Here is a 15,797-nt window from a genome sequence, read left to right as displayed (position 1 = left end):
ACACCTTCAGATAATGTAACAATTTTTGTAGTATTGCTGATCAGAAACAGAACATATTTCAAAGTTTTCATTTATAGTTTCATTTACAGCTATCTTTAGTTCTATTTAGAACTAAAATTTAGATTCAGTAATTTTATAAAAGAGCGTTAATTTGTCGATCGGTCAAATGACTGATTACAGTAGATAAAGTTCAATTAGGTACTAACGCTGGCATGTCCACTGTAATGAATGTTTGTGATCAGTGATGGCCTAAGTCGCACGGAAGCTAGAAGCGGTCGAAAAGAGGGAATCAGTCATTACCTCCGGCCCATCTATGTACTTAGATATATAGGAATTAAAATTGATCAGATTATCACAAAACGAAACATAAATTTTTATTTTCAGAAGATAAGTGAAAAAAATGTATTAAACTTTTTTTCTATACGATAGAAACCCTTTTTCTAGAATATTAAAGTTTATTAGGAACATAGAGAACAAATAAATGGTTTATTATAAATTTTTGTATAAATTTAGTCTGTGAATTTATTTTAAATTATATCATATAAAACATTTGTCACAACTTACACTCTTTTCATTTTCGGCATCACTATATAAATCATTGTATATTCCACATTTTTATTTGTTTTCAGCATCTGCTGTAACATTTTCATCTTTCTTTTCAATCACTTTGCTTTCAGTTTTTTTTTTTTCAATTTTATTCTGAACAATTTCTTTTTCCTTTTTTTTCTTTAGCTCTTTTTGCTGCAGAAAAAGACAATATTCTACGGAAGATGTTGCAGCTAACACATTTTTAAAGCAGTAGCACCTTTTCTTTTACCTTATTTATTGTCAAAGTTTGGAAAAAACAAATGCTTCATTTTTCTATCATATTTTCAGTTTTTTCCTTCTTCCTTCTCCTCATGTAATATGATCGATATAATTCCAGGCTTAATCTTGTGTAATTTTGACTATTATTATTTTATTTCTTGTTTTCTTTTTTAACTTCGTCTCTTATGTGATCTTCACGCCACTAATGTTTTCATTCTGGATCAAGCTTGTACAATCTTGATTTCTTTTTTCAATCAATTTTAATTTTTTTTTTTATCACTTTTTGATTCAAATATTTTGTGTTTTATAGGTTGTGTTTTATAGATTTATGTAGTATGCAGTATAATTGATATTTAACTGTGAAAAATTATCGAGAAATAGAAATTTTATTGAATTCAAATTTGTCTAAAGTTACATTTAAACTGATTGTGTCTCAACTTTGTTTACAATTAATGTATTATTTTCCTTTATGTTATTAATATAATTAATTTGTTTTGATTCGAAAATTTGTGAAATTTTTTTAATTTTGATAATATTATGTCTATATTTGTATTTTCATATATATATTATTTATTTCGGTTGATAAAACTTCTGCCTTTCTTTTTCAATTTTTGACTTAGCATATTCATAGTGTTATTTCCAAATAACTTCTCGTGATAGTTTTTAATATAATCTATTAAATTTGGATCAAACGAAAATGTTGCACATTTCCATTTTTTTTTTATATAGAATTTTTTAGTGTCACTTGACACTCAATTTAACATATAACATTTTGTAATAAAGATAAAAAGTTTATTTTTATTATACAAATATTTATATTTTCTTCTTTATTTAATTATTTTTTAACAGTCTGTTTTTATTTATTTTTAATTTTGAGTAAATTTATGTTAGCAGATTACATAATTCTTATTTAATTACATAATTCTTTTTGTTAAGTTTATCAATAAACAAAATTATTGGCTGCGTAGTATTTTTTTTTGTCAATCCATATATTTATTTTATTATCCATCTTGATCTCCCTAGAAATTAGGTGTGTATGAGCTCCCTAGAAATTAAGTGTGCGAGAAAAAAGAGAAATCATTAACACCGCGAAAAAAAAAAAAACACACAGCACATCGTCGGAAATAATAGCAATCATAACCAAGTGTGACCATAAGTGTGTCCATCCTATAATTATTCGTCGAGTATTGAGAAATGTCGGGTACCGATCGCAAATTGCGAGGCGGAAACCAACAATTAGTAAAATTAATAAGAAACAGAGATTACAATTTGCTAAAGATTATATTACGAAAAAAACTGATTTTTGGGATACTATATTGTTTTGTGACGAATCCAGATTTAATATTTTTAACCCGGGATTACTCACGTGGGGGTCTGGTGCAGGTACATCCCGATATGATGGTTAATTACACATTATTTGGATACTTTTGTCGATTTAACGGTCTGATTACTAACTACTAATTATCATGCTTCATCATGCTTCTTTGTATGAGAAATTATATTTCTTAACATTTTCACCACGGATGTCATACATACATAATTTTTATTGCTAAATATTAATATAAATAAAAATATTTATTCAAATAATGAAAGCGTATGATTGTTAGATGTATTTTAAAATTTGATGAGCTTGATATAGGCATATGTATATATATCACGTAATTATTGTTATTATTCGCATTTTTGCAGCATAATATTTTGGAGCACGAATATTCATATGTACGAAAATTGAAAAAGAAACATATTATTTTCGATGTTATAGAATCAAAGTGGGCCTGGTTTGCCAGTCAGTCAAAATTCTAATTCTCAGCAAGCTCCAGGACCTATGGTACCAGGCCAAATGGGACCGAATGGATCTCACATGATGCAGTCTGGTCCACATCAAATGAATACAAATGGACCGGGACAAATTAGTGCTGGAGGATCTGGTCAAATAGGTCCGGTAGGTCCAAGCCTAGGTCCAGGAGGTCCTGGTCAAATGGGGCCAGGGGGGCCAGGACCAATTGGACCAAGTCATATGGGACAAGCTGGAGGACCACCAGGAGGTCCTCATATGAATCAGACTCCTCCGCAAATGGGTCCAGGAAATGGACCTGTGCCACAAATAGTTTCTGGAGGACCTTCGCAAATGGTACCAGGAGGACCGGGACATATGAGTGGTCCGCCAGGAGCTGGCCATATGAATTCAAACGGACCGCCAGGACCAAGTCATATAAATGCAACCGGATCATCAGGACCAGCACATATGAGTTCAGCTGGTCCACCTGGACAAGGACATTTGAATAATAACGGTCCACAAGGATCAGGACATGTTAACACAAGTGGTCCAACAGGATCTGGGCATATAAATACGGGACCACCAGGTTCAACTCACATGAATACTGCTGGTCCGCCTGGAAGTCATTTAAATAGTGGATCACCCATGCCAAGTCATATGAATGCAAATGGTCCACCAGGAACTGGACATATGAGTGGACCAGGAAATCATTTAGGTCCTGGAGGACCAGGTCAAATGCCTCCAGGTGGATCTACTACACACAACTTGGGACCGGGAGCACCAAATCAAATAGGTCCTGGAGTTCAAAATCAAATGGTCCCTAGTAATCAAGCTCCTATGGGTCCTAGTCCCATGGGTTCCGTAGGGCAAGGAGGACAAATTGGACCAAATGGGCCTGGACAAATGGGGCATAATGGACCGTCACCAATGGGTCCAAATGGTTCTGGACAAATAAACATGGGAACTGCCTCGTCGCCAATGGGAATGGGAGGACCTGGAAGTCAGTTAGGTCCAGGAGGACCAGGTGGCCAAATGGTTCCGGGTAGTGGACCTGGAGGTCAATTAGGACCAAATAATCTCGGACAAATGGGACCGGGTAATGGTCCTGGAGGACAAATGCCTCCAGGTAATGGACCTGGAGGACCTATGGGTCCTGGTGGTGGTCCTAATGCACAAATGATATCGAGTAGTGGACCTGGAGGTCAATTAGGGCCAGGAAATAGTCCTGGAGGACAAATAGGACCAGGAACTGCTAGTGGAAATCAAATAGGATCTGGAAATACTTCTGGAAATCCGATGACGCCAGGAAGTGGACCTAGTGGACAAATAGGTCCAGGAAATGGACCAGGAGGTCAAATGGGCCCAGGAAGTGGACCTAGTACTCAAATGGGATCAGGTATTTTGCCTGGAGGACAAATGGGTCCAGGAAATAGTTCGAATAATCAAATGGGGCCTGGAAGTGGCCCAGGTGGACAAATAGGGCCTAATGGTCCTGGGGGGCAAATGGTTGTAGGTGTTCCAGGGGTGCAAATACCACCAAGTGGTCCTGGAAACCAAATGGGACCTGGTGGTCCTGGTAATCAAATGGGACCTGCTGGTCCTGGTAATCAAATAGGACCAGGTGGACCAAATAATCAGCTAAGTCATAGTGGCACGAGCAATCAAATGGGACCAACTGGACAATCAGCTTCTGGTCAAATTGGTTCACAAAGTCAACAAATTGTGCCTGGAAATCCAGTACCAATCGGACCTGGCGCACCCGTAAATCAAATGAGTCAAACTGGTCCTGGTCAAATTGGTCCTACTGGACCTGGAGGTCCACCTGGTGCAGGACAAGAGAACTTGAATGCTTTACAGAAAGCTATTGATTCTATGGAAGAAAAGGGACTTCAAGAAGATCCGCGCTATTCTCAGCTACTGGCTTTACGAGCTCGCCAAGGTAGCATGGGAGAGAAACAAGCTTTTAGTTCACAACAATTACAGCAATTACGGTATATTTATTAATTTTATGATTATATATGTAATTAATTGTAAGAGTGATCTAAAAATATTAATGTTTTATATATAATTATTTGCAGTGTACAGATAATGGCATATCGATTATTAGCACGAAATCAACCGTTATCTCAACAACTCGCACTTGCTGTTCAAGGTAAATGAAGAACAAAGCTTTATAAGTTTTGTGTTTTAGATACTACTCTATCTTTTGTATTTAAAAATGCAAATACACAACTTAGAAATATCAAAAATGTCAGAGTTTGAGTAGATATTAATGTTTGACAATTATTTAGAAGTACATTCGATTTTCAAAAATGTTGTAGAAATTAACATTTTGAACAACTTTTTTTTCCATAACTTCCGCTCGTCTTTAGTTTTTGATACATTCATGAAAAAGCGTAAGACATTTTTATTTTGATGACATGTTTACTTTGATGACATGTTTACTTTGAAGCGATTATGTCTCTTAGGTTTGAGTTATATTTATTTACGAGCATATACCTATAGAAAAGAAAATTGTCCAAAATGTTGGTCTTTACGTCGTATTTAAAGATCATGAAAATTAGTAAGGTGGATGATTACTGAAAAATCATTTGTATGATCCTCTCTTTTTTTTTTTTTTTTGTTTTGTATCTTAGAAATATTCTCTTTTTTTTTGTTTTGTATCTTAGAAATATTCTCTTTTTTTTGTTTTGTATCTTAGAAATTTTATATTTAGTAATTTGTTTGAAAGGAATGGCTAATATAAATAACTTTTATGTATAATTAGATATATTTTGAATTTTATTGTATTGTGAAAATTCAAAAATAGAATAGAATAATCTACATTGAGTATCTGATGTAAGATTAATGTAAATAGGTGGAGCACCTCCTCCTCCAGGTATGGGACAGCGTACTCCTATAGATCCATCTCAAGGACCTCCTACTACTACAGGTCCACAAATCTCTGGACCGAACGTAATTGGTCCTGCAGTTCCTCCACGACCAGGTTGTCAAACACCACAACAACAACAACAACCTCCTCAACCAGGTGCAAAAACTAACAGAGTGACAAGTGTGGCAAAACCTGCTGGTCTAGATCCGCTATTAGTTCTGCAAGAACGTGAAAATAGGTAATTATTGAATTCGTTAAAGAATGGTATAACCCAGCACTCCGTTGGCTCCGCTACGGGGACATTTCTTTTTAACATGATTTCTTTTTGTCATTGTTGGCATTGGCAATTTTTATCTGTAGTGCTACGTCTGTAATATTGCGTCTGTAAACGTGCTATGTCTGTAATATTGAAGTTAAATTATTTTATTTTTTTTTATGGTTAAAAATATGGAATATTAAGGCTAAGAATAGATGGAGCACGTCTTGGCCTTACAACCAAGAACAACAAAATACATAAAATATGATGTAATCCCTGGGCAATAATTAGGCCCATAAAGTAATTGCAAATATTCTAACACGGTTAGAGCGATGCAGTTTTTTGCAACTTTTCAGGATCATCAGATCTCTAAGTCAGTTTCTCGTGTCAATATCTTGCCATCGCTAGTTCATCGCTCGTGACATCAGTCATTCGAGACTTTCCTTAACATAGAGAATAATGAATGTCGTGATGAGAATTTAAAGCTGAGTGATTGTGAAGGCGTATTTGATTTTGAAGTATTTAAAGATAATTTAAATATCTTAACATCTAAAGAGAATGTTGATTATGATTCTGATACCTCAAGTAGTAGCGATATTATACCACGGAAGAGATAAAGAATGAGAATTATTGAAAGTGAAAGTGAGGATTCGTTAGAAAATTTAGATGAATGGCGTGAAGTTACAGAGGAATTAGATATTCCAGAAAGAATACATTTTAGTGTATCGCCAAAAGTCATTGGACCACAAGTTTCTTCAAATATTGTACAATTGATACAATATTTTAAATTGTTTTTTAAAGAATTAGTAAATGAAATTATAAAAGAAAACAACAATTACGCAGAAAATGTTCTAAAAATGAAAGAAATATTCTATTTGGCAAATCTCGGCGTGATGTGGAAAGGGATGAATTTTGGACTTTTATCGGAATTATCGTTAACATGGGTATAATAACTCTGGCAAATGTGCAAGAATACTCGTGGGTTATAAAATGAAAGCTCTTAACTTGGAGGGATAAGAGAACAGTATCATTATTGAGCAATTGGCATAATACTGGAATGATAACCAATAAAAGATTTAAACGAGGTATAGAAGAAGTAATTGAAAAGCCAAGTGTAGTTGTCGGGTACACAAAGTCAATGGGGACGGTGTTGATCGGGCTGATCAATATGCCTCCAGTTATTGTTTTTTGAGGAAATCACTTAAGTGTTGGCGAAAACTATTTTTCTAAGGACTAGAGATATGTATCATAAATTCATACATTTTGTATAAAACTGTACAACAAAACAAAAATAAAAAAACACTGACGCATTTACGATATCGAAAAATTTTAGTCGCTCAACTCTTAAGAAGAAAAAAAAAAGTGGCAGACGTCAAACAGATGATTACTGTGCCCAAGTAAACCTAGAATGTACATGGGAGACGGTTTCCAAAGATATCACACCATGGTGAATTACAAAATTTAAAATTTGTTTTATTTACAAGAGAAAAATGTATATTTACAAAATCAAATGCATTCATAAGCACGTGTAATTTTTTCAACTCAAAATAAGACTTCCTTTTTTTCACGCTTTCTGACGCTCCGCTGCAAAAATGTGCCGGAGTTGTTGATAGGTAGTGGTCGAGAAATGCGCGGAGCGCTAAGGGATAAATTATACCAGTATCAATGTGAGAAAAAAGTACATTTTTTCTCATATGTCGAGAAAGCGATGTGCAGGTTTCATTAATTAAAATGCCGCATAATTAAATATATTAAATTTACTAAAAAAATGTACAAAGAAAGATTTATATTAATATTAAAAAGAGTATGATTTTAGATTTATGCTACACAGTATGTTCGCTTTATTTGTATTCAATATTACTATATAACTATTATATACACTATTACTATATAATATATGGAAGATATTTGACTTTATAGAGAAAATTTAATAAGATTTTTTTTTAAATATTTTAATTATAAAGATTTTAATGGCAATATTTTTTTTTTAATAGAACTTTTATTATGAACTTTTTGTATGTACTTTTATTTAATGTACTTTTATTATTGCTAATTTACTATGCTTTTTAAAACGAATTCAGTGATGTGAATAACGACTATTTTTATTTAATAATGTATCGGCTATTTTTATAAATATTGATAACAAGCGTCAATTTCAGTAAGTGTTTATCGAATGTATACAATTGAATATGTTCCTCATCAATATGCATTTGATATTTTCTAGATATATAACGTCTTATCACACTATCGGCGAGAAAGGTATTAATACTGGCAGACTGACGTCGAAAGGGAGGTCGGGTATTAATACCTTTTGTCTAGAAAGTACATTTTTTGATGCAGCATACTCTGCACTGTTCCTGGGTACATTTTTTTTTTTTTCTTCTGTAATTAACCCCTTGATGTATTTTGACGTATTTTTATTATTTATAATTTTTAATTTTCGCTCACTAGGCATACGAGTACTTAGAACTTCACTGGTTTAACTTGGAATCTTTACTCATGATAATAAGACATGAATGAACATAGGTGAAAACTTAAAAATTTAGAAAGTTCATATGCATAGACAGTTCGTTGCTCCAAGAATATTTATAAAAGTATTTTCGTTGGAAAAGAGAATTTAATGATTACTCAAAGTATTTGTGAGTTTTGTCCATTTACGTGGACTTTATACGAACTTGTAAATGACTTAGAACTTGTGACTGTTTATCTTATTATTTGTTGCTGTTATTAACTGTATGTTTTGTGTTTGCAAATAAATTGAATTTTACTTACTATATTTACTGTTAGTAACTTACGTACTTTCACTTTTAGTGTATACTTAGTTTTAGAAACATTATGAGTGTCTCACAATCAGAAATGTATAAAAAATTTTATAAAATATAATTTGAATTCTAAAAATTTAAATATTAATCATATATATTTTTTATATTTCATGCAGCAATTTAAATATTCATTTTTATAATTGATATTAATAAAATAAACGCATAAGGCACATAATTAAAACTCTATATTTATAATTGAAAATATTTTTTTGATATTTTAAAATTATAAATGTACAATTATAGAGTTGCAGCACGCATAGCGTTACGGATGGAACAATTGAGTAATTTACCAACCAATATGCCAGAAGATCTTCGTATCCAAGCACAAATTGAATTGCGAATGCTTAGGGTGTTGAATTTCCAAAGACAACTACGATCAGAGGTAATCAAAACAAACATTAATAATATCATTTTATTGTTACAAAAATGTTTCTTTTATTAATTATAACTATTGTTATTTCTAGATTTTAGCGTGCACTCGAAAAGATACTACTTTAGAAACTGCAGTGAATGTAAAAGCTTATAAGCGTACGAAAAGACAAGGTCTTCGTGAAGCTAGAGCTACCGAGAAACTTGAAAAGCAACAAAAGTTAGAAGCTGAACGTAAACGCAGACAAAAACATCAAGTAATTAGATTTTTAATTTTTTATTAAAATTATTATTAATAAAAATGATATGTAATTTTCATTTCTATTTTAAAAGGAATTTCTTAGTTCTGTACTTCAACATGGCAAAGATTTCAAAGAATTTCATCGAAATAATGTGGCTAAATTGGCTAGACTCAACAAAGCTGTTCTCAATTATCATGCAAATGCTGAAAGAGAACAAAAGAAAGAGCAGGAACGTATTGAAAAAGAACGTATGAGACGTCTCATGGCAGAAGACGAAGAAGGTTATAGAAAGCTGATTGATCAAAAGAAAGATAAACGGTTAGCGTTCCTGTTGTCACAGACAGATGAATATATCAGTAACCTTACCGAAATGGTAAAACAACATAAAATAGAACAAAAAAGAAAGCAAGTAGAAGAACAAAAACGGAAAAAGGTAAGAAAAAACTAGTTTCTGCAATTATAATTAATCAATTTATTATATTATGTACTATCACTGAAATAGAAAAAAAAGAAGCTACAAGATGGTGAAGGAGGCGAAGATGGAAATGCTAATGAGGATACTCGTGTTGGAGTAATTGAAACAGCTACTGGTCGCACATTGACTGGTGAAGAAGCTCCTTTAATGAGTCAACTTTCAACATTTTTGGAATCTCATCCAGGTTGGGAACCAATCGAATCAGAAAGTGAAGACGATGAAGATGAAGAAGAAGAAGAAAATGAAGGTGAAGAAAAGGGAGAACATAAAGAAAAATCTACCGGTGATTCAGAAGAAGAAAAGGTTAAAAAAACAATACATAAAGCCAAAGTAGAAGATGATGAATATAAAACTGAAGAACAGACATATTACAGTATTGCACATACTGTACATGAAGTAGTAACAGAACAGGCATCTATAATGGTCAATGGAAAATTGAAAGAATATCAAATAAAGGTTTAATATTAATATTAATATATTTTACATGCGAAGCTATTTTTAAAATATACATTATAAAATTTGATTTTAGGGTTTGGAGTGGTTAGTTTCATTATTTAACAATAATCTTAACGGTATACTTGCGGATGAAATGGGTCTTGGTAAAACTATTCAAACAATAGCTTTGGTGACTTATCTTATGGAGAAGAAAAAAGTGAATGGGCCATTTCTTATAATTGTTCCTTTATCGTATGTATTATTTTCATTAATTGTTTTAAATGAAAAATGAAAAAAGTATAAAAATTATGTCTATCATATAATGTAATGATATTGTGAGTAGAACATATTTTCTTTCAGAACACTGTCAAATTGGGTATTGGAATTTGAAAAGTGGGCTCCCAGTGTGGTAGTTGTATCTTATAAAGGTTCACCAGCTGGTAGAAGAGCTATTCAATCTCAAATGAGAGCTACTAAATTCAATGTTTTGCTTACTACGTACGAATATGTTATTAAAGACAAAGGCGTTTTAGCAAAGTTACAGTGGAAATATATGATTATTGATGAAGGTCATAGAATGAAAAATCACCATTGTAAATTAACTCAAGTGTTAAATACCCATTATTTGGCTCCTCATCGACTTTTATTGACAGGAACACCATTACAAAATAAATTACCTGAATTGTGGGCGTTACTAAATTTCTTACTTCCTTCAATCTTCAAATCTTGTAGTACTTTTGAGCAATGGTTTAATGCTCCATTTGCAACTACTGGTGAAAAGGTCGAACTAAATGAAGAGGAAACTATTCTTATTATTCGTCGATTGCATAAAGTATTACGACCTTTCTTGTTGAGACGTTTAAAGAAAGAGGTTGAGTCACAATTACCTGACAAAGTGGAATATATTATCAAATGTGATATGTCTGGACTACAAAAGGTTCTTTATAAACATATGCAAAGTAAAGGTGTATTGTTAACTGATGGTTCTGAAAAGGGAAAACAAGGTAAAGGAGGTGCCAAAGCTTTGATGAACACCATTGTGCAATTGAGAAAATTGTGCAATCATCCATTCATGTTTCAAGCTATTGAAGAAAAATATTGCGAGCATGTAGGCACGCAAGGATCTGGTGTCATTACTGGTCCCGATTTGTACCGTGCATCTGGAAAATTTGAACTATTAGATCGGATTCTTCCGAAATTGAAAGCAACAAATCACAGAGTACTATTATTCTGTCAAATGACACAGTTAATGACAATTATGGAAGATTATTTGAGTTGGAGAGGTTTTATGTATTTACGGTTAGACGGTACTACAAAAGCTGAAGATCGAGGAGACTTACTGAAAAAATTCAACGATCCTGGTTCCGAATATTTCTTATTTTTATTATCAACGCGTGCTGGTGGTCTTGGATTAAATTTGCAAGCTGCAGATACCGTTATTATTTTTGATTCCGATTGGAATCCGCATCAAGACCTACAAGCGCAAGATAGAGCACACAGAATTGGTCAAAAAAATGAAGTACGCGTACTTAGGTTGATGACAGTTAATTCTGTTGAAGAAAGAATATTAGCTGCTGCCAGATATAAGTTGAACATGGATGAAAAAGTTATACAAGCCGGAATGTTCGATCAGAAATCCACTGGCTCTGAACGACAACAATTTTTGCAAAGTATTTTACATCAAGATGATGCTGAAGATGAGGAAGAAAATGAAGTACCAGATGATGAAACAGTTAATCAAATGATTGCACGAACAGAAGGTGAATTTGAAATATTTCAGAAACTAGATTTAGAACGAAGAAGAGAAGAAGCGAAATTGGGACCAAATAGAAAATCTCGATTATTAGAGGAAGCTGAGTTACCCGATTGGTTGGTTAAAGATGATGATGAAGTTGAAAGATGGACGTATGAAGAAGATGAAGATAGATTCCTTGGACGGGGTTCAAGACAACGAAAAGAAGTTGATTATACTGATAGTTTGACTGAAAAAGAATGGCTTAAAGCAATCGATGATGATGGAGCTGAATATGAAGAAGAAGAGGAAGACGACAAAAAGAAAAAGAAAACACGAAAACGAAAGAAAAAAGGTGAAGAAGATGACGAACCCATGCCCAAGAAACGAAGAGGAACAGGGTCATCAATTGATCCAAAAATGAAAAGAGCTATGAAAAAGTTGCTAATGGTGGTTGTTAATTACACTGATAGTACAGATGGCAGGCTCCTTAGCGAACCATTTATGAAATTGCCATCTAGAAGAGAATTACCAGATTATTATGAAATTATTAAAAAACCATTAACTATTAATAAATTACTTCAAAAGATTGAGGAAGGAAAGGTAAATATAAATTATTTATATTTTATATATATATCAAATTAATATCAAATCATCTAAGAAATCATAGAGATAATAATCTCTAAATTTGAATTTAAGATTATAATAAAAATGTAATATAATAAATTGTTGAATTCGTCTTCGCATCAACTACAACAGTGTGAAGTCAGGAATACATAATGTCATTTAAAAAAGTTAAGATTTGACTGTCTTGGTCGAATGAAAATTTTTTTTGGAAATTTTGTGTTGAGAATTGAAAAGAAGAATTGAAATTGAAATTGCAATTTGTAGTCAACTGAAAAATTTAACTTTTGTTTGAGACTTTTTTTTATCAGATGATCGAAAATATCTAAAAAATCGTGAGAACTAACACGTTGACCGCCACGGTAGTCATGTATGACCGTGTGCAGATTGTTTCTTCTGTAGCGCCACAATAGTCATTGGTGACTTCAAATGTTCCTAATTGTAATTGTAAAAGTTGAACGAACATTGACAGTTAATGCATTTTGAACATCATCGCTAATTAAAGAATACTTTGTAAATAAAATGTGCACTATTCAACACTTAAAAATTTTTATTAGAAAATCAAAAATAAAAGATTAATTTTTATCAAATCTTCTATCTACCGGTGTATTGTATTAAAGCATTCAAACATAGCTCTAGCTGGTCAATACAATCTGAGCAGTATGTGGTAATCTTTTTGGTCCGATTTTTGGTCTAAGTAATCTTTGTTCCAAAATTTGCAAAATTTTTTTGGTAACACTGTAATATTTTCAAATTAGGTATGCCAGCCCTTCCTTCTCTCATTTCATGCCGTAATCTTCTTAGAATAGATATATTTGATGGTTTAGTGCTTCTATATTATGGCACTGTGTGCATGAGATGCATTGCCAGTTCCATTCTAAAGTCAGAGATTTTTATTTTTTTGTTCGTTGTCGGTTTATATAATAGCGCATTTATAACTGATGTATTTCCAAACAATTATAGAGTTTTTATTTGTTACTTTATTTTATATTATTGTAATTATATCTTAGAAAGTTTATATTTGTATTTATATTTCTAAATTTATAATTTGTATTTATACTGTTATAGTATGCCGACTTTGATGACCTTGAGAAGGATTTCATGCAGCTTTGTAAAAACGCGCAAATTTATAATGAAGAAGCTTCTCTCATACACGAAGATTCTATTGTTCTACAATCTGTTTTTACAAATGCACGTCAACGTATCGAAGAGGAAGGCAATAACTCTGACATGGATGATAAAGGTACTTCATATTATTATAATTTAATATAATAGTGATAAAATGATTTTATATGTATGAAATTTTATAAGGTGAAGGTGAAGAAGGATCAGATGCAGATTCTAGTGTTAGAATGAAAATCAAATTAAAAGGAAGAAAAGGTGAAGGTAGAGGAGGTCGGAGGAAAAGAGTCACTAAAAAATATATATCAGATGATGACGATGATGCTGACGATAACTGAAGATTATATGAAGACTGTATGAATTTTTAGATTTATCTTAGATAATAATTCAGTTACTTCGGATTATTATCCTATGCAACCGTTATCAAGTAGTTCAACTATATGAGATTTTATAAAAACTATAATCAAGTATTATAATTTTTTGATTATAAGACAGAAGTACTATTAATAATTAAGTTATAAATCTTTTCAAATTGTCGCTGTTAAAAATAGCATCTTGACGTCCATATTAAATTGAATTCTACATGAAGTAGCTACATAAAGTAACTATATAAATTAGATACGTATAAAAGGTACAAGTGATACAGTGAAATTGTAAAATCTTTTAGTGCTTAAAATGTACGATTTTTGACGCTTTTTAACACAATTTTTTCAACTTAGTACTCTTAAAAATAATTGTTTTATTGTAAGGAAGAATTAATATAACTCGGTTTTATGACTCATCTGTGAATTACTAACAATAAAAAAAATTGATTTCAAAAAAATATCGCAAGTGCCTACGTATATTTGAAATATTTCCAGCTATGACTTATTCAGTTGATAATTTTATTTAATTGTTCGCTGAAAAATTATAAACTTTAACAGATTTTACAACCTCATTATATTGTTTCTCCCTATAATAATCTCATACTTTATTCAAAATAAATATATGTATTTACATGTAACTTGTATAATATGCAGTAAGCGTATTTTTTTATAATTTAGCGTTACGTATTAATACGTAATTTTATTTGAATTTTAAAGTAAACTGTATAAATTCAAACGCATTCTTTTTTTAGATGAATAAATTCTTTATTCATGAATTAAACTATTGAAATGTTAAAAAAATGTTAGTTGGTATTACAGTATTTGGAAAGCAAAATTTTTAGTTCAAATTTATTATTTTGTAGATATTTTGCATCGTTGGAACCAAAAATCAAAGTTATTTTTCACAAAAATATTATGTAACACTTGAAAATTATAATGAAATTTAATTATACCTAAAATGCAATGTTGATTTGTAAAAGAATCATTTATCATCACTTGATAGCAACATCATTATTAATACTTTGAGTGCCGAAAGTTTGTATTTATAAATATATTTCATTGATATAATAAAAAATATATATTTATTATCTACAAATTAAGACTTCATTATTTAAATTCAATATGTTTATAAATAAGTAACAAAAAGTAAGTAAGTACGAAAATTGTTCCTATTTGAATAAATAATTTCGTCTCCCAGAGAGAGAGAGAGAGAGAGACAGGGTCTCTGCGGTAAATTGTGCGTCTCCCATTTCTGGGAGACGTAGCACTCAAAGTGTTAATATTATTGAGTAATATTTTGATAAATATGTACACATATAATAATTCCAAAAATTTTGCCATTGAATGTTTATCTTTCAATGCATTTTGAAGTAAGATAAAAATACATATTAATTATTTTACTTCTCAATATTTAAATATAAATTATTATTCTTAATGTATAACATATATAGAAAGCAATTTGTTTAATTGACTGTAATGTTTCATTGGTATAAGTTCCATCATTTATAGAATGCTGTAGTGTTAGGAAAAGGCAATTTATTTCATTTTTTTATTACACGAAGACTTTATCTTATATGTAATGTAAGTAAATAAACATTGGAAAACTAATAACAATAATGATTCATATATTTGTGCTTCAGCTATATCTATGCTTATACCTAATAGGAAAATCCATACTATGATATATAGAAAGCTTATTATATGAGTTATAATTATTATTTAATGATTATCAACTAACAGTGCTTAGTTATAGCGATTTCTGTTTGATTGATTACAGCTCCATATATTTGCTAACACAGTACCTTGATCTGAGCTATAATTATTGGTATGATAAATAAACTTTTTCTTCCATATCTCACTCTCATTTAATGTTATTTTTTTCATATTTTATACAATTAT

At 31.4% G+C, this 15,797-nt stretch overlaps 1 protein-coding gene across 1 annotated transcript in view; it reads left to right on the top strand.

The window, feature by feature from the left end:
- The window catches only part of LOC122532269 (ATP-dependent helicase brm-like), a 34,909-nt gene extending 19,158 nt beyond the window's left edge, over positions 1 to 15,751 (top strand). Inside the window, exons 3-13 of the mRNA XM_043660881.1 lie at positions 2,570 to 4,575; positions 4,663 to 4,736; positions 5,442 to 5,694; positions 8,778 to 8,916; positions 8,999 to 9,160; positions 9,237 to 9,578; positions 9,648 to 10,076; positions 10,150 to 10,307; positions 10,416 to 12,390; positions 13,480 to 13,654; positions 13,723 to 15,751. Of these exons, the coding sequence (XP_043516816.1) occupies positions 2,570 to 4,575; positions 4,663 to 4,736; positions 5,442 to 5,694; positions 8,778 to 8,916; positions 8,999 to 9,160; positions 9,237 to 9,578; positions 9,648 to 10,076; positions 10,150 to 10,307; positions 10,416 to 12,390; positions 13,480 to 13,654; positions 13,723 to 13,871 (5,862 nt within the window). The 3' untranslated portion in view covers positions 13,872 to 15,751. The remainder of the gene's footprint in view (positions 1 to 2,569; positions 4,576 to 4,662; positions 4,737 to 5,441; positions 5,695 to 8,777; positions 8,917 to 8,998; positions 9,161 to 9,236; positions 9,579 to 9,647; positions 10,077 to 10,149; positions 10,308 to 10,415; positions 12,391 to 13,479; positions 13,655 to 13,722) is intronic.
- Positions 15,752 to 15,797: the final 46 nt, after the last annotated feature.

This window comes from Frieseomelitta varia, unplaced genomic scaffold (assembly GCF_011392965.1).
Source record: "Frieseomelitta varia isolate USP_RPSP 00005682 unplaced genomic scaffold, Fvar_1.2 scaffold_446, whole genome shotgun sequence".
Lineage (NCBI taxonomy): Eukaryota > Metazoa > Arthropoda > Insecta > Hymenoptera > Apidae > Frieseomelitta > Frieseomelitta varia.
This window is presented reverse-complemented; position numbering and strand designations above follow the sequence as displayed.